The 25,491-nt window shown below is 53.7% G+C and overlaps 1 protein-coding gene across 1 annotated transcript; it reads right to left on the bottom strand.

The window, feature by feature from the left end:
- Positions 1-173: 173 nt before the first annotated feature.
- ONECUT1 (one cut homeobox 1) lies at positions 174-24,234 on the bottom strand. The gene is made up of 2 exons (XM_075764660.1): positions 22,768-24,234; positions 174-8,045 (listed from the first exon to the last, which is right to left on the bottom strand). The coding sequence occupies exons 1-2, from the start codon at positions 23,846-23,848 to the stop codon at positions 7,753-7,755; spliced, it is 1,374 nt and encodes a 457-aa protein (XP_075620775.1). The 5' UTR covers positions 23,849-24,234; the 3' UTR covers positions 174-7,752.
- Between the last annotated feature and the right edge of the window lie 1,257 nt (positions 24,235-25,491).

Raw genomic sequence — 25,491 nt, 5'->3', positions numbered from 1 at the left:
CGAACGCTGCCCGTCCCCTGGGAGAGCTGCGGCCGCCCCACAGGGCTCACCCGCTCCCCTCCGCTCAGCCTGGTGCCTTGTGGCTGCCCGTGGAGAAACAAAAGAAGGCAAGAAATGTCTAAATTTAAAGTGCTGGAAAATCCAACCTTTTATTTACTACATTTTTGTGACTACATAAACGCTGAAACATTGTAACACTGAAAAGCATGATGACATCATCACTTGCTTTTTTTTCTTTTTTTTCTTTTTCTTTTTTTTTTTTTTTTTGTTAGCAAACACAGCAGATGATATTGCACGGCATAAAGTGAGAACAGTAGCAAAGCTTAAAAAAAGTAACTTAAGGAAATCTTAACGCAGTACAGGAGATACTCATAACCAAACCAGAATAATGCCTAGCGCATTACACTTGTCGTCGCTACACACAAAAATACAGAAGAAGAAGCGCTTGACTAAGAGAGAGATTGAGGAAATATTAGCAATCAACCGTAATTAGGTACAATAATCACTTAGTCTGAAATGCAGATGCAACGTATAAACTACTACTGCTTCCTAATGGGCAAACTAAAAATGACAGCAAAGTTGTCTTTTATCAAAATCTTTGCTTTGTTTTCTTTTTTTTGGTCTTTTTTTCCTTTTTTTCTTTTTTTTTCTTTTTTTTTTTTTTTGCTTTGTTTTGTTTTGTTTTGTTTTGTTTCATTGCTCTGGAAGAACTCCCTCTCGCTCTCGGAAGATTTCCTACCCCTACGGATCTGGACCTGTGATTGTCTCTGGCGCCCTCTCTGCGCGGCGGCGGCTGGAGCTGGGGGGGGCCGGGCCCGGCTGGCCCAGGCTGGGCTTAGCTGGGGCTGGGCTGCGGGCAGGGGGTTATGAAGACAACTACCAAAGCAAGTAAAAGACAATGCTTTAACGTTTATTTTCAGTTAACACTGTTGTTGGGTTCAGACTGCAAAACTAACGCGGTTCCACAGTGAGGACGCAATAAACGCAGAATGGACGGTGAGAAAGCAAACTACCGGCAGAGGAAAAGAAGCCGTGTACGGTTCTAAGTACAGTTCTGGCCAGCGCTCGATGGCTCCTGCTGGATTCGTAGACTAATACTTTGTGTCCCCCCTCCACGTGAAACGTGACTCATTGCACGGCGTCAGTTTACGTATTAAAAGCAGACATTTAGCCAATGCTTACCAACAGACCATTTAATGATCCTGCATTTCAGAGCGTCTTTATTGCCCCATTTCAATACTTGAAGTATAAAAATGTACCTAGAAAGTGTAACTTCTGACCAAAAGCTCAAACCCTGCCCTTGTCCTTCCCGCCCTCGACCCCTCTGCTATCCCCCCAAAGGAAAACAAGGTACACCTGGAGCTCAGCTACTCTGCGGGGAAAGGAAATATTTACAGCCATCACAAACCGTGTCGGTACACAACATTTAGTTGAAACAGAACCTAGTCTTTACACAAAATAAAATACAGGTGAGTGGCATCCTATTTTCTGTGCTGTGATGCCATCATCAGCTTTGCAGAATTATCATTGTCATTACTCTCTTTTTTGCTTTTCGACTCAAAACCGCTTTTTCCTCCCCAGAGCCGGAGGGGGGCCGGGGGCAGGCGCAGCGCCCGGTCTCCTCGGAGGGATGCCGCACGCGTCCCTCCCCGCTCGGCCGCAGCCGGGGCACCGCGGTTCTGCCACGGTGCGTGGGCCCGGCCGCAGCTGCAGGGGCACTTGCCTGCGCCTCGCGGAGCCCGGCCCGTCTCCCGGCTGGAGAGCGGGTGACATGGCGGGGGCCCACGGGTGGCCCGAGGCCTCCAGCGCTCTCCAAGCCGGGTCGCCCGCACCGTCCCCCGCCGCCCTCCAGCCGTCCCCTGCTTGTCCCGGGGGGCAGAACCCCCGCGGGTCCCTGGGGGGCTGGCGAAGGCCTTTCCGTGAGCAAGGTTTCCAAATTCAAGTTAGCTTTTCTGCCAAGGCTTACGCCCGCTACTTGCGCTACCCGTGCGAATGGAGAAGGAAAAGAAAAACTCAGCAAAGTCTCTCACAAATGCCAGTGCTTTTCAACATTAAACGACTTTTAAATTCTTTGGATGTGCGGGTCTCACCCACAAAGCAACCTTTCTAGAAAAAGACAAATAAATTAAAGGAAAAACACACTAATAATGCCTTTCTGCTTTCTAAGTGACAAAAGTACTACCTTGAAACACTCATTTTGGCATGTACAAGTTGGGGGGAAGGGAGGCCCGGGGGGATAACCTGGCAGTGTTTGTAACACGGGTGGAAGTGCATGCCAAGACAAGGCTGAAGGTACACCCTGCAGTCAAGAGAAGCACTCTCCTTCAGTTCATCTTGGCATCAAGAATGAAAAGATTGTAACATAAAGCTTTGGCCATTTTTGAATCTACTATATACAATTTTTTTTTTTAAACTACATAGTCATAAATTAAAGCAGTGATTAAATAAGCGTATACAAAATGTAATTAAATTAAAAATCACAGCACATTATAGAGAAAAAATAGGAACCATTTATCACAGCAGAGAATATTTTTTTTTTTACCCTGTGAAAAGAACATCGACTAGCAAACACAAAGCATCCTAGTTGAAACAAAAGAAATCAAAGCCATGTTTCCCTTTCTTGCATTAATTGCAAACAGCGATCTTTACCCACTTTGAAACATTCCCAGGAATAAGATCTTCCTTGAGTATAACAGGGAAGTTCTGCCAAAAAAAAAAAAAAAGGAAAAAAGAAGAAACCCAAACCCAAACCAAATCATATAAAAGGAATATACAAACAAAACAACCCCTACAAAATAAATAAGAATTATAAAGCTTTTTTTAAGTAACCTTAACAATTATCAAACTAGTAAGTTCTGCCTTATCACATAGACTCTCTATACAACATAACCCTAAAGATTTATTACTATGAGGTATTTGGAGGAATTGGTAAAAGCGATGCACGGCCTGTCTGGGCTGAGGGACTCAAGCTGCTCTGGGGGAAAGAAGAGGGAACCTTTGGTTTGTCAGCAAGAAAGTGGAAAAAAACATTTTCCTTTGGTATCAAAGAAAGTTTCATTGCATGGTTGCACGGCAAAAAGCACCACGGTGAAGAATTATTCCTTTTTTTCATTAGTGGCCTTTCTAACAGGCTGAGGTATTCAAAGAGTATAAGGTGAGAGATAAAGAGGTCAACAGCGGTTTAACACTTTGGTTCAAGCAAGGCACTCGTCCTATGAGTTTACAAAGTTTGCAACATGTTTGCCTAGAGCTTTATCAGTATTATTAGTAGTAGTAGTATCCTTATCATCGTCAGTAGTAGCAGTTGTAGCAAGAGAAGTATTCGTAAGGTTATTAGCATTATCATTAAGAATGAAGACAAGGTTACACACTGAGTGAAGGTGAGGAAGGGGGATCGGGGGATGGGGGCAAGGAGGAGGATGAGTTCCCTTTCCAGACCGAGGCCGTGCATGAAAAATCTTTGGTATTCTTTGGTATCATCAACGTGATTAAAATCACCAATGGAAATCGAGTGAGGTAGCGTCTTTGGTTCACACTATAAATAGTAGATCTTTACACACTTTTTTTTTCATTTTTTTTTTCTTTTTTTTTTTTTAACACGTGGAAGTAGCTATTCCTTACCTTTTGTTTCTTTGTCTTTAGCAAATAGTTACCAAATGTATTGTAAAGCTAACCACACCACAATAATAAACCAGGAGGCTAAGCAAAGTCTCAAAATTAGCCCCTGGGCCTTTGAATGCACCCAAACGCAGCGAGATAGAAAAGGGTAAGTGCTTTCTCTTTGTTTGCTAAATGCATAGTTTTCATCCTTATGTACAAAGGAGGAGGAAGAGGAGGAGGATAGGAGGAAGAGTAGTAGAAAGAAGGACCGTTTTGGGGGGTAAAAACGTCTCGTTTACGACTCAGGTGAGGAGAGGTGTCCTAAGACTCTTTGGTATAAGCTCAGCGGTGTTTCCGAGCCCCCCCCGGCAGCGCCCGCCGCCACCGCGGCCTGATCCCGAAATCCCTCTCAGGAGAAGAGCGGCGCCCGCGGGCAGCCCTGGGGCTGGGCCCGTGCGGGACACCGGGGCACCCCCGGCCGCTTGGGAATTTGCCTCTGGCACGGGTCGGAGCAGGAGCAAATTCTCAAGTGAAAGCAAGCCCTGGTGCTGGCTCGCTTGCTCTCGTTGGGTTTGCGTTACCTGAGTAAGGAGAGGAGGCTGAGGCCCCTGGAAAGCAAGGCGGGGGCTAACGTAGCAGTGCGGGTCGGTCTGAATTTCACTTTTTTTTAAATTTTTTTGTTTTTTTCCTGGAAAGATAATAATGCCATTTACAATGGGGATGGATGCGGACAGTTCACCTCTTGGCCAGCCTCCCCCCGTGGGTCACTGGGGTCAGGTTCAGAAGCAGCCTACGAGCCCAACGCGCGTTCCTGATGCCCTCTCGCCCGTGGAGCCGCCTTTGGCTGAAGCCCCGTCTCCCGATGCTCCCAAATTGTTTCAGGGTCTGCTCCCTCTCCTAACCCTACCTGGCAGATTTTTAGGTCCCTCTGTGGAATTTGAAACTAATTTCCGTTTTGTCAGGAATGAAGCGAACCGAAAGACTAACACTAATAGGACAGAGACAGGCTCTCCTGTCTAACGGTAAGCGCAGCATCAGAAAAAAGCTCCCCTTTAAGGATGCCCTGCTAAGGAACGGCAGCGATCCGAGCCAGGGAGCACCAGGTAACCTGTCCATGCTTCAGTCGGTCCACCCAGGCAGTCTGCTCAGAGGTAAAACTGCTTTACAGGTAGAATGAGCAGTTCCATAGTTATTTGCTTCATATTTCGAAAGGAACCAAAGAAAAGTGTGGTCTTTGCCTATTCAGAGTATGAGGCGCATATTGCTTATGGGAAGAGTGGTTTCGTTCCTAATGGCTTATAAAAAACCAAAAGGTTTATGTATACTTAAATAGACATGTTAAAAAAAACCAAACCCAAAACACTTCAAATCTATAACTTGTGCATCAGTTTGAGCGTGTGTGGATGCATGTGTGCTCGTGTATACGTACATACACCCCCATCAAAATGCGTGTGCGTGTACATATACACAGACCGATTCAGGGGCTCGCGGGTGTGTGTATCAGAGGTCCTGACATTGCATATTGGGTGCAAATTTAATGCTGGTATGAAAGTTCTCTTTGGTTTCAGCAAGTAGTCTCTAAAGACAATACAATGGAAATACTAAAAAATGCGGCAATGTACTTTGAATTTCCCTGCATTTTTAAATTCTCAAGTTTTAAATAAATAAGGCTTTCTTTTCTAAACTATAGGTACGTTACAAAGCAGTGTTTTGCTGGAAAAAAACTAAAACGTTAGTTATCGCTGTCCTTTATTAACCTTACACTAATGAGACTGCATTCATAAGATGCTTTACACGTGAGCTTATTAATGTTTCCATGTCAATTATGTCTCTGTGGGGATGGAACACTTTAAAAGAAAGCTCGCTAAAATTTAAGGTAAGCTAGAGACTCAAAAAGCTCATGGATTAGCTTATGTTTTCATAGATAATTGCTTTGTCAGTCTTAAAGTGGGTTTAACATAGGAAAATGTGGAGAAATATTAGGTGCCAAAAATCTTGAGTTTCTTTGACTTTGTTTTAACAATGAGATATTTCAGCTGAATTCTAAACACTTACTGGAAATTAACTGTATACCCTGAACCCTGACTAGACCCTGTCCTCTTGGGAAATAACACGAAGTTGCTTAACTTTGGTGTCGCTAGTATTTTGAGTGGGCTTCATCCCAAAAACCAGTATCTGCTCTTGTTGATGGCGGTTGGATTCTAGTTTACCTTGAATTTTCCTTTCTCTTATTTTTAAAAAAGGGTGTAAGTAAGATTACCTATTGCTAATCCTTGCATTGGGCCTATACCTGCGTATTTGGTTACTTTGGAATTTAGTATACCTAGTAGAATTACTACAGTAATTTGAAACACCGGTTAGAAATCCAACAGGCACATGTGTGGTTTTTAAAGCCTATTTTCCCCTTTTACACTAAAATTCAATATGCAGATGTTGCATGCTTTTCTTTTTAATTTTGTCAGAGTAGGAATGAGATGATTGCTTTTCTACGGGTCTGTTAGCAACAGAGCATTTAAAGCTTTTCAGCTACAAACTTTAAACTATTATTTCATGCATTATCCTGATTAATAGATGAGCAAGAAAGAATGCACGGGACAAAAGCTCAGCCTGCTACGCACAGATACGACGCCACGAAACGTCAGGCTGTATCTCGGTGTGATGGGAATTTTGCTGTTGACTTCAGAGGCACCAGGATCTGGCCTTCCAAAAGCCCTACCGGAGCTCCTGTCGGAGCTCTTCCCGCCAACGTTAACTGATGTTGTACCGCCGTTTGCAATAGGAAAAGACCACGAGCCTTCACAGCTATTGCTATTCCTTTGCCTAGTAAAGTCAACAGGTAAAAAAAGCTCACTAATGTCAATGAGTATTGATCAGATGCTGAGCCCTGTGGTTCTACATTTCACAAGTCTTTTCATTTTTGCATACCAAATGCCTCAGGTCTCCTGTTTGCAGGCTAGATGGCAGAGCTGAGCTACCTTTATGCACAGTGCACGGCTTGCGAGGAGCGCTGGTCACCGGGCTGCCAGCGAGATCAGCCGGGGAGAGTGTACCAAGGGGATGCGCGCACGATAGCTGCCACGCTGTCTTACACACAGCTGTAACAGCCCCTTTTTTTGCTCCCGTTGAAGCCAGCGACAAAAAGGCTGACTGGCTTCAATGGAAGCAGCATCCCAGCCCCGGGACCTGTGCTCACACAGGGGCTGCGGTCTCCTCGGGTGACATTCTTTCTTGCCAATCATGGAAAGAAACAATAATGTGGTTTGACTAATTGCAAGTAACAGTCTTGATTACAAGTTTTATGTGTTATACAGTTAGATTAGTTTATACCTATAACTCTACATAGTATTTTGTGTAAAAATAGCTTTGGAATATTAAAATCATTGCAATAAAATACCTGCAATATAATTATTAAATGTGTTCTTTGGTAGCTAGTCGATTTTTTTTTTTTATGGATGGAATAGTTTTCCTTTTTTAAATCTGAACATTCCTTAACAAACAAAGAGAATGCACTGGTTTAGGTACCATTCAAAATTTCTTTGCCTAGTTTGAACTCGTTTCCCGGCGTTGCACCGGTTAAGTTCAAACCAAGAAACAGCAAAAATCACACTACCGTTCAAATGGATTCAGACGACTCCACGCTTTGCCGGTCGTGCCGTGGCACAACCCTCTCTGAAGACCAGCCCTGACTAAGTCCCTAACCACCGGTGTGTACACAGTATGGATACACGCTACACCTTCATGGCAATCGCTGTGGAAATGAAGAGCCGTATCTGAAGAGATGTCCGTTCAATGACAAGAAATCACTATGCTCCAAACCACTAAACAGCCACGTACGGTGAAGATGATCATGGGCGAAGGTGTAAGACCAGTGGTCTGTTTCTCTTCTCTTTGCGTTCCGTTTCATTCCCTCCATTTCTCTTTCTTCTTCCTCTCTATTTTTTGCAAGTCGTCGTCCTACTAAAGTGTGTGTCTTAGAACAAAGTCATAATGCAGGTGAAATAAGTCTTTGGTTTCTTTGGACTTATAAATAACATTTTTTTTTCAAATAGTTCTAAGTATAAACCTGCTATCTTGAGGTCCTGGTCTGTCTTTATTTATTTATTTATTTATTTTTAAAGCTTTTCCACCGAGGTTTAGTTCGTGGTTATTCCTTCATGCTTTGGTACAAGTGCTTGATGAAGAAGATGAGTTGCCTGAATTGGAGCTGCCCTCGTCTTGCCACTTATCCAGACTCCTCCTCCGTGCATTCATGAAAAAGTTGCTGACGGTGCTCAGCTCCAACCCGAGCTGCTGGGAAATGGTGATTTGTAATTCTTTGGACGGACGCTTATTTTCCTTGAATATTGCATGTAGAGTTCGACGCTGGACATCCGTGAAGACCAACCGAGGCTTTTTGGGTGTATTCCCTCTATCCTTCCCGTGCTCTTGTTCTTTCCTCTTGCACGCTGCAAGAAAGGGGAGGATGGTTAGAGAGGGCTGGCAGAGGAGTCCGCGGGAACGCAGTACAGGACAAACTGGGGAAAAGGGACCCTTCATTTCAGCTACCAAACTTGGAAAGGATGTGCGACACATCAATTTAAGTTTTTAACTTATTCTAGACTAGAAAATTACAAGGGATAGAAATTAGAAAATACCTTTATCATTGTCTGTTAAAACTCAGCAAATGTTATTACTGAGAGTTTACACTTTGCTGAGAATTTAACTATGTAATATCCCTATGAGGTAGAGCAGAAATGCACTGAGCTCTAAAGTCAACCTTGCCCACCTTTTTTACCTTCATCACTTGCTATCAGTTCATTTCTGTAGCTTCTCATTGGCTGAGAAATAAGGAATTGGGGGAAACCAGGATGCTGCTACAGTCTTGCTAATTATGTATTCTGAACAAAATAAACCATGTTTTGACATGCAGAACAATGGTATAGTAAATCTTCCTTACAGAATTTCACCTCATTTCATCTATCATCCCTGCTTTCCCTTTCAGAACGTTATTTTGCTCTGCATTATTAAAGGACACTTGCAATTTGAAATCCGCCTTGCAGATCACCTGCCAGGCAGGATCCGATAGGGCTGGGAGAGCGGCTCCCGCATCCCCCGGCAGCCTTTGACTGTCTGCCAGCTCATCTTTGTCAGCATTTCACTAGGATAAAAGGTTTCCTTGGGAGGACAGATTGCTCTGTCTCACTTTCAAAAGAGTCTGAAGTTGTCTGTTTCCCCTTTTTTCTCTAGCAATGTCCTTTAATGCCGATTTAGAGATGTATTTCTGAAGGTAATAAGGATGTTCTGTCTCTGTGCCTGTCTAGTCCTGATTTCTGCGGAGATGGGTGCTGATTATATGAAGAATTTTGTGCAGCATCTCCACCCGTTCCACGGTTATTGGAACGAAAACAGCAAATTACTTTACAAAGGTCCTTCCTACATCTTTTATTGCCACCGAGAGCCAGCCTCGGCACGAGGGTTTAATTGCTCGAGGGAGGTATAAAAATAGTCATCCACCTTTTGTACTTAGAGAAATAGCAACAGCACAGATGGGACAGCAAAATTCAGGGGACGCCAAGGCACCTTCTGCTGGCCCAGGCAGGGACTGTGACACCGGCATCTCAGCCCCCTCTGAGGAGAAGCTTTTCAAGAGCTCCCCAACAATATATATTCCAGCTACACATTCTTTCATAAGCAGTGACGCATAGATCAAACGGACTGGGATGCCAAACTCGTGTCTTCTACAGTTATTTTTATCTGAAAACCTTTGAAGAGTCCTTTGAAGTTACATCCTGACCTCTAAAACGCTGTGGAGCTTCTAGGCTGAAAAGCAGGTTTCCTCATGCAAGCAAGCCCCCACTGAAGTCAAGCTGGAGAATTCAGCGTGGGGATCAGTGCCTACTGAAATAATTCTGCAACCCCACTGAGAGCAAACATTGATAACTCAGCGTTAAAAATACTTTTGCAAGAATAGCCTGTTATTTACTGACAAGTATCAGGAATCAGGAGCAAAGAAGATATCAACAGAGTCTCAATTTTTTATACATGTCTAACCCTTTGACGACCAGCGTGAAAGCAGCCGCCGAAGCTCGGCTCTGTAACATCCTCAGTCTCCAGCTCTGACTCTGTCCCCACTAACGGGCAGAAAAGGAGACAAACCAAAGTCAGATAATGTTTGTCGTGCCTAACACCTCATTTCTGCTCACACTGCTGTACACCTTCTGTTTTCAAAGACTGCACAAATCTCAGCTTTCACATAGACACACTGTCCAGATCATTGTCTGCCACAAAATCCCAGCTACACAAACGGAGCGGTCCAGGCCAGCACTGTGCAATGCCTCGGCAGGAATCGTCACATCACCAATGACAGTCACAGCAGCAGATGATACAAAGCGAGTTCAATTAGTGGTGTAAACCTCTGGGGATTCAATCACAACTAGTACATGAGTTCTCTGAAATCATCAAGAATAACAAAACAACAACCATGTATTGCGAAACTAACTTGCTTACCGTGTTGTTTCCTGAGCTTGTGCTCATCTCCTGAAATTTAATATTCCTGAATAATTATTTCCTTGGAGAATGTCCCAAGAGTTACAACATGCCTTGTGCCTGAACTTCAGTTGTATCAGAGACCTCATAATTACTGCTAGTAACGTCACAGGGGTAAGAAAAAGGCGCTCATCGCTGGAGAGAAAAAATAACTTCTACCCAGTCTACAATACAAATAAGCCAATTTCGGTATTTTGCAAATAAAACTTCATTTCAGTCACGCCCATCAGAAACCAAGTGTGAGGTTCCCATGCTGTTCCCTGGAGAAGCTGGGAGCCATCCCTTCCTCCTGCAGACCAGTGTGGATTTTAGTTTTTAACAAACTGTCATGCAGGATTGTTGGTTTCCTAAGGCTTGGTCCACACCTAGCGGGAAGAGGTGAAGATACGCTCTAGTTTAGCCTATGAAATAAGATAGATCCTGTCCTCACGTCCAAGTTGAAGTTCTTCTCGTTTGAATTAAGGACTAATTACATATAGGCTCAGAGAAAGTGAGATACTGACTCAGTTGCAATTTGGGACCTTATTGAGACATGGAAGACTCACACACAACAGGTTCAGTCCTGGTGGAACACGGCACAGCCTCGGCGGTGAACCCAAGGCATCCGCTGCCCCAGCGGAGCAGCCCAGCCCAGCCGAGCTTTGGTCCCGGCTCCTCCTGCGTGCCTGGTGCCCGCTGGGCGGCACGCTGGCCCTGGCTCTGCCCAGCGCTGCTCACAGAGCCCTTCCACCTGGGGGAGACCGGGAACACCTTCGAACTCCGGATCATTTTCAGGCAATGCAAAAGCTGTTTCCTTTTCGGCTCTGCTCCTGTTAGCGTTCACCAGAGGCAGATTGAGGGCAAAAACTTTCCCATGTGCTTAACTGTTCAAAGAGCCCTTGCAGCCGGTACTGCCAGGCCTCGGGTTGTGAGCAGCCAGGGTGGATACCACCTTTCATCTTCTGCCTTGTCCAGACTCAGGAATATTAATAGCACTTAAAAATAAATAATGGTGATAATGAAAAACCGTAATAGGGTTTCCTTACGATCGTTTTCCCTGCACTGGAGCCAATCAATTTTAATAATAAATTGTAGCTTCCAGCTTGCCAGAGAACAAATGTACACCACGGGATAAAATCTGCTCCAACGTGAGAGTCTATCCAGAGCGGGCACAGAGCCGGGGGCGGCTCACGCCGCGGGCGCTGACAAATTGGGGCCATCCAGCCCGGTGACAGCAGCCTGCGCTCAGCCCAGGTCACGCTCAGACAAAGCAGCTACGCCTGCCTGGGCCAGGTCCGCCCCCAACGCCGGCAAGGCTGTCCACTGAAGTCAGAGGCTCCAGAGGCACCAACTGAAACCCTGTTTTGGAAAAACGCCTGAGCCTGTCTTCAAAACTGTTCATCACACATCTGTATAAGGATTTTATTTTACGTACCAGAAGATAGTAACAGTAATTTGCACTGACATGGTTGCCATGCCCCTGCCCGTGAGCACCATGAGCGGACAGAAGCTGAACGCAGGCACTTTGCGGGGTGCTGTGCTCCCCAGAAGTGTGCACCTCTCCCTTGGCACACCGGCTCGCACACCGCCCTTGCACGCTGCCCTCGCTCCCCTGTATGGCCAGATGTGCTCTTTGTCTCTGGGCTGCCCCGGCTGAGCGATGATGCTCCTTGCGATGCCTTGTGAAAAAACCTTATAAAGTCTAATTAAGAAGAAAGCAAAGCAGAGGATAAAGAAAGAGTCGCTGTGACTCTGGGAACACACATGCAGATCTGACAATGTAATATCATCAGTGCCAGAAGGAGCCTTATAAATCCACTGCTGAACTCTGGCCTCTTCCAGTCACTTCCATCTTCCTCTGCCCTGAGCAACAGATATTTTTGACACTTGCAATTCTCCTGATACAGTCCATCAATCTATTTTTGGCTCCCTTTGTTCCTTCTAAGTTGCCCGGGGGATTTGGCCGAGTTAACTTGCCAAACCTGGTAAGGTCTGTACATCTCGCTGAGGCCCGGTTGCCTGTGTGTGGTGCAGAACCGGGGTCTCACCGCTGCAGCTGCACCATCTATCGCCGCTCTCCTGCAGCGCCCAGCTACCCCGGCTGCGTGCAGCACGGCGGGATCAGCCCTGCTCTGCCAGAGGTGCGAGCAGCACCGTGTCCCCCCGTGAAAACGCGCTAATTGCATCTTTAGGCTGAGATAGCACAGAGGATATTTTGCCCACCTGTGATGTGAACTACACCGTTCTGTCAGTCTAAAAGTCAAGATTACGGTAAGCTCAGGTGTTAACCCTGACGCTTGATGTAGTCTTTCATTCCTACAGAGTGGATTTCTTTTTAAAATCTAAGGGAAAAAAACCCTGATTATCATAAATCAATTTTCAGGAGCACTTGGTGCATACACATGTGCCTGGTTGTATCTGGCAAACACGGATTTTCCTTTCTAAAAACCAGAAGCAAAGAATGAAACCGGTAACAGTCCAGTCTCAAGAAACCTGCTCTCTGCTGGTTTGTTTTGGGCACATAATAAAATACCATCACAAGTTCTGCTGGCTGCTTTTCTGGAAAATTGGCACCGGAGCAGGGGGGAACAAGAACAGAAAATCCTACTTGGGCAAACCCCGTCCCAAGCCCTGTGGCTAGCTGTGAGGGCAGAGGACCACGCTCAGCGCAAGAGGCATTGCTCGGCTGGTGGTCCCCCGTGCTGCCATCACTGAGCACGCGCTCTCAGATCCAGGATGGAAAAGTGGGAGACGCTGAGGAAGAAGAAGGTGGATTTCGGGGGTTTCAGACCTGGCACCACGTGCCCTTACACGCACACCGACAGGCTGAGGCAGCGGCCACGTGCTCCGAAGGGTCACACCGCTCACCAGCTGCCAGCAGCAGCTCCCGTAGCTCCAGCAGAGGCACAAACGGCCATGCCTGCCTGGGTGCACCGCAACAGCATGGCGTTCCAGCTCCTCTGGGAAGGGAAGTGTACAGTCCCACCAGTGCCTTGGCATGAGTCTTCTCACCTTGTGGAGGAGGAAGCCAAGGCACACACTGGGTCTCCACTTACAGAGAGCCCTTTTTCCCTCTGTTCGTACCCAGAGCGGGGCCAGGCCAGCAAGGGGAGGCACACACACGATAACATCTCCAGCCATGCTGAATTTAGAGCCTGGTTGACACAGAGAGGAGACCGTGTGCTGGCCACCAGTGATGGAATATGAGGCCTTTCACCCTGAGGCGACTGGTCGCGTTTCCAGCTCTGACCCGGGTCGCTGCTGACCACATGCCATTATTACATGATGGCCATTGAGTGCCCTGTACGAGAAGAAGCAGTGGTCTTGGTTCAGCTTCCCGTGAGCAGGTTCACACTGTGCTAATTTCCATCACATTTGACACATTATCTGACACCAATTAGCACCATGGCTAGAAGGTTGAGTCAGATGCTACAGACAGGAGGAGTCTGCAGGAACCCATTTTGTACCCAAAGTGTTCATTTTGGGGAGCAAAGAGGTTTGGTGATCTCTCAGGTCTGTGGGCTAACAGGACCTCGGCTCTGTCTTGCCTGAGGAGGCACTTTCTGGTTGCTTCACATCAGAAGGTAAACTCAGCACTGAACTCTGGGGGCTTCACTACCACCCTCACTCAAATGGTTTAGTTTTCAGGAGAGTCTCTCCCTTACTATTCATGAGCATTGTATTTGCTTCAGACAGGTAGGAGAAAAAAACCCGCCAACAACTGCTTTACGCTTCTCTCAAAGACTCCAGTGCAAGATTCCCAGAAAGCAATGAGGAGTTTACAAGCCAACAGCTTCGTTGCTGTTGGGTCAGAGCAGTCACCCTTCCCATGAGTGGGAAATGATGCAGCCCAGCTCAAAGAAGTGCCAACAAAAGCCCTGCATTTCTGCATCTGCAATAGCAGAGAGGGGAGATATATTTTAGATTGATTTGAGAAAGTTCTCAAAAGTTTTGTGATGATCATCTTTTCCTCCTCCTCTTGCAAAGCCTAGTCTTCTAGCTATCCCACCCTCCTGTGTACAGGACATGTCTTAGTGACATAAAAATCCCTTTTAGAATTCTGACCTTACATTTATTTTCTAATCTCTATTGTGTCAGGTCTATAAAGGCTGGGACCTGCCTCAGCTACAGTCTGAATTGCGCCCACTAAGTCCCTGGGAATCTCTTTCTAAAGCATCTGCTTCTAGTTTTGAAACATCGCAAAATATCCAATAACATTTTTAGAGAGTGAAAACTCTTCACTGGTACAAGCTAGAGAATACCCTGGAGGATATCATCTGAAGGAGGCTCCAACTTTGGGCGGGAAAGGCAGCAGGATTTCCAGAGGAGTTGAAACTGCTTAAGCACTTTGGCCGTCAGATAGTCCTAATCACGCTGGCTGCAACAGCTCAGTGGAAGCAAGCAGCCAAAAGTTTATGGTAAAATCATGGTGATGATAATACATAATAAAGTGTGATAAGCTCCATCCTTATCATGTGAACACCACCTCTGGAGCATGCAGAGAGACACACGGACGACAGATCTTTCCTAATTGTCAAAAACTTCATATTTGTGGGAGCAGAAGAACAACATAAGGGGCTGGTAAGACGCATCCTCCCTGCAGGCAGACTTCAGCACATGAACTAAGAGCAAGCAAATCTCTTTGGCCTGGATGAATAACCACAGCTGCTGTGTGCCATTCACTCTAAGACATCGCCATTTGGTGGTCCCCTGCACTGCCCCATCCTGCTCGTCACTGCCCTGGGGCCTTCGAAGGGGCCTGGGAGACGGGATCCCTCGGGAAAGGTGCTGCCTGAGACAGAGCCTCTGCACGGCCATGTGCTCCCGCTGTGGCAGTCAGCGGACAGCATCGATGCCGCAAAGAGCGTTCCCAAAAGCTTCAACCCATAACATGAAAAGAGATAAAGATATGTTCCTGTATGGGAAGCTCACAGAATGACGTCAGCCTGCCAACATACAGATCCCAGCTGAGACTGAACGGTAAACACCTCACTGCTGTGCACTATATTAAAATGAGTGACCTTAATTTGCTGCCCCTGGAATAATAAAGTGAATCCGACTAAGGAGCGCTGACTCAACAGTTTGAGATTCTGGGGTTTACACAAACTTACGGTGTTGATGGACCTGTAACCACTTGAGCGAGCTGACATCACCATTACAGAATAAGTTGCTAAGTGTATCAATCAGGGGAAAGCACCCGATTTTCCTGCGATATCATCTAAAGTAAATGCAAAATTTTTTGATCTGGGTCTTTAGTTAACCATATTACTGTGACAAATATTTCTTTGTCTAGTATAAGTAATTAGAATTTAATCACTTTAACTGCATCTTAATTACCCTAAATGAATTGAAAAGACATTTAATAGCAAAGATTAAATTGCCTTAATGAACGATTTTTGCGACTACATCAATATTTTAGTCGCGTTAGCCCTTCCCGGCGCCCGCCTCCCCCCCCACCGCAGCGGCGCAGGCAGCCCCCGGCCCCTGGGTGGCGCCCGCTCCCCGCCGCTGCCGCTGCCCAGCATGGGGGGTGCGCACCGCACCGCACCGCACCGCGCACGGCACCGCACCGCACCGCACCCCGCACCGCACCGCACCGCACCCCGCACGGCACCGCACCGCACCGCACCCCGCACCGCACCGCACCGCGCACGGCACCGCACCGCACCCCGCACCGCACCGCACCGCACCCCGCACGGCACCGCACCGCACCGCACCGCACCGCACGGCACCGCACTGCTCCGCACCGCACAGCTCCGCTCCGCACCGCTCCGCCCGGTCGGGGGGCGCCGGCCGCCCCGCATCGCCCAGCCGGGGCGCACCGGCCGCTCCGCTCCGCGCCGCTCCGCACCCCACCCCACCCCATCCCGCGCAGCCGGGCAGCGCTGCCCGCTCCGCACCTGCCCGCTCCGCACCTGCCCGCTCCGCACTGCTCTTCGCTCCGCTCCTCGCTCCGCTTCGCCCCGCGCCGCCAGGGAGCCGCTGCTCCGCCCCGCACCTCCCCCGGGGAGCGGCGGCCGCTCCGCCCGGCCCCGCCCCGCGCTCCCCGCCGCCGGAGGGCACCGGCAGCCCCGCCCCGCCCGGCCCCGCTCCGCTCCCTCCTGCGCGGGTTTACAGGGCACATACTGCTGCGGAACCACATGGGCCTGCCTGCCCTGGACTGCGATAGAGCTTCGCACCTGCACGCTGTTCCCAAGGACCTACCTGCCCGTTCCCGCTTCCCCTACTCCGATTTTTAAGCCCTCAGTCATTTCCGACAATATATTCAAAATAGCGAGATACGCCTCAAATGAACGAGAAATGCGGCAGTGATGACATAAAGACGTTCCTCCGTTTTGGGGGGCATTACGGCAGCAGTGTAGCAGCCTGCCTCTGCGGGGGGAGGGCTGCGGACCTGCGGGGAATCTGCCTGCACTAATTGCACCCATTGCCTGTGGGGAACTTCTTACCGACACAGCTAGGATGCCATGTATGCAATGTATTGCTGTACCTTAAAAATACCCAGAACCCTAGAGCAGGTTCACTGCAGCAGCTTCTGCACCCAAGTCGCTAAGGAAGAGGCCCCCCGCGTCATCGCATTTATTTGAAGTAGCAGCATTTCTAATAGTCCACCGGAAAATGCTTGCACACACCAACGCTGACGTTACACAATCCGCAGCAGCTTGCGATGCTGCTCGCACACCTGCAAAACAGCAATCCGTCGCGTTTTAATTGCCATTTGGGCTGTACATAAAATGTTACCACTGAGACTTCCTATCGCCCTAAAATGGGAAAAAATCAAAACTACTGTTGAGCTTATAAATTGTCCCTATAAATTACTCTTTCAGCATCATAAAACTGACTTCCTCTTAAGCAAAATGGTTCAAGTAAGCTGCGTTTCCGAAGAAAGCCAGTAAGTATCGGTCACTTTTCTGTCAGTATATGATTTATCCAGATAAATTTATATTTTAAATGCGAATCGACATTTATCGATTTGATCGTGGAAGTACCCGACATGATGCCATGCTAGGTCCCTGCTCGGTCCTCAGAAAAAGCTGCCCTCGATGCCTGTAGTCTTCAGGTTAAAGTCACCAGCATCTCAGCAAAAGCTCCTGCGCTTAGAGTCCCCCTAGGTCTCCCTCGAAACGAACTTGTCCCTTGTGTGGGGGTTATGGGGATCCTTCTGCTACACAGAGTAACAGGAGCTTTGGTTTAGTGCCGGTACACGCAAACACAGGCACCGATGCGTTCCTGGCCATTTTCGGATAATTTTGTCTCAATCTAACCGTCACGTTACTTTCCGGCCGTGCAAAGGGCAGCTCGCACACGCCAGCACCCCGCTGCAGCCCCGGCAGCGCCCGGGCTCCCCACCGGTGGCACCTGCGGCGAGCACAGTCCCGGTGCCACGCACCTCTCCTCTCGTCCTGGGGCATCCCGACCCCTCCGGCTGGCGGGGCAGGGTCACGCAGTGACCGTGCTGTGCGGAGCTCGCTCCCCCTCGGGCCACGCGAGGGTGGGAACGCATCCACCCGCAAACCACGTCCACTCGGGGCAGCCCGAGCACGCAGCCGCGGGCAGGTGGAGGCGCAGCCCGGCCCGCCCCGCGGCAGCGCGGCCCTAATTGCCGGCCGCTGTCACGCATAATCCATGCGGCGCTGCTCCCCATGGGAGCTGGCAGCCGCGGGGCGGCTCGGGAAATCCCTGCGGCCGGGCTCCGGGCGGCCTCGTCCCCGAAACGGGGGGGCTGGCTTCGCCGCGGGGCTCCCCCGGGAGCGGGACCTCCCCCGGGAGCGGGACCTCCGGGGCCGGGTCGGGGCCGGGAGCGGGGCCGGGCCGGGCCGGCGGTAGCTGTCCGCGGTGCTGAAGCCGCGCCGGGCCGCGCGGCTCGCGCTCGCCCCTCGGTTCCCGGGGTACCGCCGGACGGAGACAGCCCGGGCACCGGCGCACCCCGCCACGATGCACCCCGGCCCGCAGCGCTCGCCGGACCCGCCGCCTCCCGGTTCAGGCGGGGCGCCCGGGCCGGCTCCCGCCCGCCGGCGGTCAGTAGATGGCGCAGAGCCCCCGGGAACCGCGGGGCGACGTGCGAGGGCTGCAGGCGGCTCGGGGGCCCCGGCCGGTGGGAGCGGGCAGACGGGGCGGGCCAGGCCGCCATCGCGCCCACAGCCCGGTCGTGCGGACCCCGAGGCGGCCCCGGCGGTGCCCGCAGTCGAGAGCGGCCCCGTTTCGAGGCTATTTCATCCAAACGGCAGCGAGGGTGGGAGCGGGGCACGGCCCCCCCCCCCCCGGCACCTCCCCGCCACGCGGCGGCTAATTAAAACAAACAAACAAACAAACAAACCAACAAAGACGGGCCGAGCCGTGGTACCGGGGGCGGGTGCGCCGCGGGGACAGGCCCGGCCCGGTGCGAAGGAACGCGGCTCTCCGCCGCCCGGCCCCGCTCCTCCGCCTCCCGCTGGGCAAACATTAACGAAGGGCAATCGCGGCTGTGTGCGAGAGGCTGTAAATCAATCCCGCCGCAAGGACACGGCCGGCAAACAAGCGCGGCTCCCAGCGCCTGCCCGGCTGCGCACCCAGCGCTGCGGCGGGGTGCGATCGCGCCGGGGGCGGGCTGGGGGCTGCTCTCCCGCCCTCCGGTCCTACCGGGCCGGGACACCTTGCCTCGGCCCCAGCGCGGCGCCGGCAGTCGCGGAACGGCCGCTGTCCGCGTCCGCGGTGCGCGGAGCCAGGCCCCTGCCCGTGCCAGCAGCGTCCGGGCGGCCCGCAGGGCGGGGAGCGGCAGGGCCTCTCCCCGGTGTCGGCGGTGAAGCCCCCGGTCGATGCCCTCCGCCTCCCTGATGCAAATGCGTTTATGCAAAGTCCCCGCCGGGTAAATATTAATCAGGCCCTAATGAGGCAATCGGGGCCGGGGAGCTGCTGGGGCCGGGGCGGCATCGACCTTCCCCGGCGCACGCTGGGGCGGCCGGCGGGGCGAGAGGTGCAAACGGCGTTCATTAGATTTCATATTTAATGTGGAAAACGCTCTGATTACAGTATCGATTTCTTAACAGTTAATTTGGCGAGCGTTTCTCGCCGGCTTCCCAAGGCTTCAGCTTAGCCGGGATTCACTTTGGAAGGAAAAAGAGAAAGAGGACGGGAGGAAAAAAGATGCAACTATCAAAAATAACAGTCAGGTCGCAGGCAAATATCGAGCAGCTCTGGAAGGACGGGCCATCCGCCCCACGCGAGCCCCGTGGGCGAGCGCAGTCCCCCCACGGCCCCCGCTCCCCTCGCCCGGCTCCCGCCGCCCCGGGACGGGCTCGGGAAACCCGATGGAGAAGCCGCCTAAAGGGGCGGGGGGGGCTTCGGGACGAGCTCGCTCGGAGAGTGCACCTGGGCAAAGCGGACCCCCTCCTGCAGAAGAGTCAAAGGGGCCTGTGGGGTCCCTCGTACCCCCGTCGCCCGCTCCCGAAACGTTTCTTTGCAGCGTTTCTCCCTCGGGCTCTTCCCTCCCGCCCCGGCGGGCAGCCCGTGCGGGGCCGGCAACCGGCCCTCGGGCAGCTGCGTTTGTAACAACGAATGGCTCGAAGCAGATTATTTTTTCCTGACCAAGACGAGTCGGGGTTTGCCTTCTTTATCTGCTCCTGTTCCTCCCCCCGCCTTCCCCTCCCTCGTAAGAAAATAACCTGAAATAAATTCATCCTTAAACCCCAGCTGGCTGCAGAAGGAATGTACATTTTCATTGAACTGTATTTGTTTTTTCGGTACCCCTTCACCGCCCTTCCAAATGTCTATGAAGGCGGGGGGGAGGGAGGGAAGACTAACTAACGGAGGAACGGCCAAAAAGATAAATATTCAGTGACAGAGGGGGAGCGAGAGGGGGACAAAGGAAAGGGAACAGAGAGGAGAAGGAAGACGGGATGAATAAGATGGAGGCTGGAAGAGGTCAGCTTTGCAATTAGCAGTTCTGCTTACATTTCAAGAGACAGCCCAGGAAGTGTCAAGACCTCAATCCTGCTTCCATGTAACTACCAATTTTTCCTCTATTTGTCGGAGCTTCTGTAATCTGGGAGGTAGGAATCCCCCAGGGATGGCTGGAAGGGGCAAATACTCGAGATAAAGTGCTGGGCAAGCCCGTGAGGCCTAAAATAAGCAGGCTCCATCCCCCCATCGCCGCCTCCCGGCCTCTGCCTGCAGGAAATCAGAAAGGGAAGAAATGAAGATGGCGAGGGCTCCGCTCTGGGTATTTATCTACCTGATAATTCTCTAAACGCCTGGGAGTGAGTTATAATTTGGACGTGAAATGTAATTTGCGTCGGCTGGAGTAATTTACGATATTTTGAATTGATGTTCATACATCAATATCAATCGGGGCAGATTTTTACCACTTAGTAAGATCATCACACATATAAAACCTGCACAAAATAAAATCGATAGTTTATGCATTTACAGCGGATTGCCTGCAGCGCAGGACGGGCAGCGCGCAGGGGCGCGCAGCGCGGCGCTGCCTGCGCGGGGCGGGGCCGGGGGGGGCTCCTGGGGCCGCCCCCATTGGCTGGGACGCAGCACTATGCAAATGACCACGTGCTGCGGGGTGCCGGCGCCCAGGTGGGGCAGCGCCGGGCGAAGCCCCCTGCAACGCGGGGGGAGCCCTGCGGGGCCCCGCTGGTGCCTGCGCTGCCCGGCCGGGACGCGGGGGACGCGGGGGCTCTCGGGCGGGGTAGCTCTCTCCGAGGCCCCCTCGCCCCCCCGGGCTGCGAGCCTAGTTTCGCCCCGGGGAGGCCGTTTCTGTAAGGTGCCAGCTTTCGGGTGTCATCGGAAAGGGAAGGCGGAATAATGAGGCTTTGTCTCTCTAACGGGATTACCGGGATCCGTTTATGCGAGGGCAGCGCGGGGGTGGCTGGAGGAAGGGGCGGTTTCGGGGCAGAGGCGAACAATGGGTCTCTCCGGACCCGGCAGCTGGGCAGAGCGCAGCCGTCCCCCGGCAGAAAAAGCGGCCGCGCCGCGGGGAGCTGCCGCCTCCCTCCTGCCTGGCCCCGCAGTCGGGGCTGGCAGAGCTTCCCGGCCGGCAGCGCCAGGGAGGGGATGCCAGCAGGCTCCGAAGCGAGGGGTTGTTTCCAGTATCGATCTATGCAAATGAGCGGAGATTCAGGTCGACCGAATTGTCGTAAAAATACGCTCCAAATCGAAGAAACTTCGCCTTAGCAATCGTTACGGGGATATTGGAAACACAAACTCCATCCTCCTCTCCTGGGTAGCACCAGCAAGACGAGGGTTTTCTCCTGATGGGGCGGTTGTTGAGGAAGGGAAGGCGGAAAGGTCATTTTCTGAGAGCTCAGACCTTTGAAACTGACTCCGCAGGAGTGGAAGCCAAAGAGAGCAACGTCCTCCCACCGGCGTGCACCGCAGGGCCAGCTACGGGAGGGAGGGAGGGAGGGAGGGAGCTCCTGCTACGGGCCCTTCCTAGCACCGCTTTGGGCTTCAGAAACGAGGAGGTTGGCTGGAACCAGGCACGGAGCGCGGCGGTGGCCCGGCCGGGTCCCCGCGCGGGCGGGAAGCGGCTCCCGGTTCCCGCCGTCGTGGTAGTCGAAAGCGCAGGACCGTTTCATTCGTGCGTTCGGAAGGAGAAAGATTTGGCCCTTCCCTTATTTTTGTCTGTGAAACGGATCAGTGACCCCGGCTCCAACTCGGATTGACTGTCTCGCGTTCTCCAGGGACAAATTAATGGAGACCTATCACTTAATTAACAAACCCTCACTCGCGGCATATTAAACCCGCGCTCTGCACTGGGAGCACAGGCTGGCGGGTTTGGGGAGGCGGCAGAGGAGAACAGGTACCGAACGGGACGGAAACCTGCGAGCAAACAATACGGGAGCCGCGACACGGGCTGCGTCTCTCATGCAGAAGCATCCACGCGAAACGCAAACTCCACGGCCTAATGATAATTACAACCAGTTTTCAAAAAAAAAAAAAAAAAAAAAAAATAAAATCTAACGATTTCAGCCCGCGGCATTTCTCAGCCACCCCTCACACGCCAGGCTCGCGTCCTTTGTGGGAAACCCCCCGTCCCAGCACACCTAACCCGACCCGAGCGGGACGCGGAGCTAACACCGGCCCGAGCCCCGCCGGCTCCGCGACCGGAGCCCGCCGTCCCCGGGGCCGCCGCCACCAGCACAAAGCAGACGCACCGACTCCTCTCGGCGGCGCATTACCGGGGCTCCCCCCGCGCCCCGTCCGTGGCTCGTACCGGGCAGCAGCGCACGGCCGGGCCCGGTACTGCCCCGGTCGTTCAGACCGCCGCCAGCTGAAGCATTTCCGCCTCGTCCCGCCCGGGCAGGGCAGCGCGGGAGCCGGTCGGTGCGGGCGTCGGCGGCGCCCCGTTACCGGGCACGCTGGGCGCCGTCCCGCCGGCCGCGGCAGAGCCCGGCGGGTGCGCCCCGCCCGGGATAACGGGGAAAGCCGGGGCGCCGCAGTGCGCAGCCCGAGCCCCGGCTTGGCTTTGTCTGGCAGCCGGCAGCGCGGCGCGGAGGAGCCGGACGGTGCCGGTGCGCGAGGCCGGGATAGGGAACGGGGAAAGGAGAGAAACGGAGCGGCGGAGAGGGGGCCGGGGCTGCTCTTCAGGGGCAGGCAGGGACCGGGGCGGCCTGCCCAGGCCCGGGGCCCCAGCCCCGCCGCCGCCGTGCCCCGACCGCCCCGCAGCGGGCTCACCTGCCAGCCGCAGAGCAGACATCCGCTGAAACTCCGGCTCCTGGAGCCACTTCCACATCCTGCGGAAGGTCTCCCGGCCGGATTTGAGCTTGCTCCAGGGCTTGGGGTTCCTCAGCAGGTCTGAGAGGGTCCCTTGAGAGCGGCACAGCACCCTCTGGGCGAAGATAGCCTGGGGGATGCTGTACCGCTTGAGCTCGGTGGTGATCCTCTGAGCTACTTCTTTGGTATTGATTTCTTCCATTTGCCCTGAATTACTTCCACTGTTGACCTGCGAACCAGTTACAGAAGGGTTTTGCTCCCTGGCAGAGCCCAGAATCTGCCCGTGGCTCTGGGCATTCAAGTGGGCATGGGGGTGGTGTGGGATCCCGTTGATAGGCACCATGCCAGCGGAGGTGGGGGTGAGGTGTTGGTCGCCATGCCTGGCTAACATGGCAGGGTGGTGGGCTTCAAATCCGTTTGGGGTGAGCATTTTCTCGGCGGGCATGGTGGCACTGGGGTGAGCGTAGTGGGGCAGCCCTTGCTGGGAGTTGTGGATGCTCCCCAGGCCCGATCCAGACAACGGAGAGAGGCTTTGCCCCATGCCGGTAACATCCTTATGGTAGGGGGTGTAGAGATTGTTCATAGACGCCAGACCCCTCTCGTCCCGCATGAGCGTGAAGCTGCCGCTCACATTGCCCGGTATCCGCTGGTGGGGGTGGTGGTGGTGGTGGTGGTGGTGGTGGTGGTGAGGGAACTTGTCCGAGACCGTCGAGATGGGAGGTAGAGGCTGCAGAGGGGTTAACGTGGTGTAGGTACTGCTCATGCTCATGCCGGGGGGTGTCTCGCAGGCCATGGTCATGGTGGGGTGCAGGGGGCCCGTCAGCGCGTGGTCGGGCGGCCGGTGGTGGTGGTGGTAGTCGCCGCCGTCGAGGATGGACGCCATGCCCATGGAGCGCGGGTGGGCCGGCAGGTGGCTGCCGCGGTGGGCCACGGCGCTCCGGTGGTGGGGGCTGCCGCTCATCAGGTCGGCGGCGGCGGGCACCGGCTCATGGCTCACCCCGTGCAGATCGCCGATGTTCTCCATCGCCAGCTGCGCGTTCATCGTCGGCCGTGCGGGCGGCCGGACCGCACATCTATCTGGTGGGCGGCGGGGCGTCCCGGAGCTCTTCGCGGCGGCCGCGGGCCGGTTCCTCCCGCGGGCCGGCGGCGGGCGGGCGGGCGGGCGCTGTGGGCTGGTGGCGGTGCTGCTGCTGCCGGTCTGGTGGGTTTTCCTTTTTTTTTTTTTTTTCTTTTTTTTTTTTTGGTAATTTATTTATTTGTTTGGATTTTTTTCTGTTGCTGGATGACGCCGCCGGGTCGGTTCTAGGGCCCCCGCTCCCTCAGGCCGGGCTCCGCAGCCGCGGCGGGTGTCTGGCCGCGTCCCTCGCCATCTCTAGCCATGGCTCTCACTGCGCTCCGCCGTTTGGACACCGCTCCGCTGCTGCAGCGGCGCGGCCGGCGGACCGGCGCATGCGCGCGGCGCCCCCGCCCGCGCCGCCCCCGCCCCCCGTGACGTCACCGCCCCTATTAAGGAGGCGACCCCCGCGCGGCCGCCGCCACAGTCGGTGGTGGAGCGCTGTCCCGCGCCGTTGTCGCCGCCGCCCCGGGCCCTAGCGCCCCCCCTCCCCGCCGGGCACAAAGGGCCGGCCTCGTCTCCTCCCCTCCCCGCACCCCGCCTCCGCCGGGCGGGCGGCTCCCGGGTATTAGGGCCGCCCGCCCCGCCCCTTCGGTGACTCCGCGTTTTCCGTGAGCGCGGAGCCTCCTCGCCCTCACTTCACCGGGAGCTTCCGGGGCTGAGACCGCCCTGCCCCGGGGCGCCCGTGGGCCGTACCCGCCGTGCACTCCCGCACCCCCCCGTCGTGTCCCGCAGCCGCCGCCCTCCACGCCCGCCGGCCCGGGGACCGCTACCCTGCGCTGCCCTACCGGGACACTTCCCGTTACCTGGCCTGGGGATGGGCGCCGGGAGCCCCGCGGCGCTGCGTCCCGGGCCCAGCCGGGGTCTCCCCTGCGCCTCAGCTCTCGCCCACCCCCCTCCCCGAAGCTCTTGTGTCCCGTCCGTGTGTGTCCCCCCCCCCCGAGACCCCCCCGAGTCCAGCCAGGCAATGCGATGGGGACGGATCCCCCGCCGGGGACCCCGAGCGGCCCGGGGGCCGTGCCAGGCAGTGCGAGGCCAGCATATGTCCCCAGGCGCCCAGCAGCCGGACGTGCCGCTGGTTTTCTTTTATTTTTTCCCCCAAAAGAAAGAAAAGGAGGAGGAGGAGAAAGAAAAAGCGAGCCCACCCGCCAGCCCCCCTCGTTAGCTAAGGTGCCTTTATGCTGGAAGAAAGGGCAGATGTGCCTATTGTTCGCCCATTAACAATAACGAACCACGCCGGGCAGAGTGCAGCGTGTGCGCGGCGCCGAGCGGCGGGAGGGACGGGGCGGGCCGAGGCGCGCCGCGGGAGAGCCGCGGGGCCGCAGCCGGGAGGCACCGGGCCGGCAGCGCACAAAGGCCGCCCCGCCTCACGCCCCGGCCACCGCCGCTTCCCCCCGCTTCGCCGTCGGGGCCCGCGGGAGCTCTCGGGCACCCCGCGGAGCAGCCTGGCCCCTTCGCTCCGGCGAGGCCAGCAAGTAGGTCCCCGCCGCAGTGGAGCTCACCCCCCCCCCCCCCCCGGAGCCGGGTGTCTTTTCCACGCAAGAGGGGGGACAGGGCTGGAGCACCCGCCC

The sequence above is a fragment of the Balearica regulorum genome, chromosome 12 (genome assembly GCF_011004875.1).
Source record: "Balearica regulorum gibbericeps isolate bBalReg1 chromosome 12, bBalReg1.pri, whole genome shotgun sequence".
NCBI lineage: Eukaryota > Metazoa > Chordata > Aves > Gruiformes > Gruidae > Balearica > Balearica regulorum.
The sequence above is the reverse complement of the archived record's forward strand: the minus strand, read 5'-3'. Positions and strand labels throughout refer to the sequence as shown.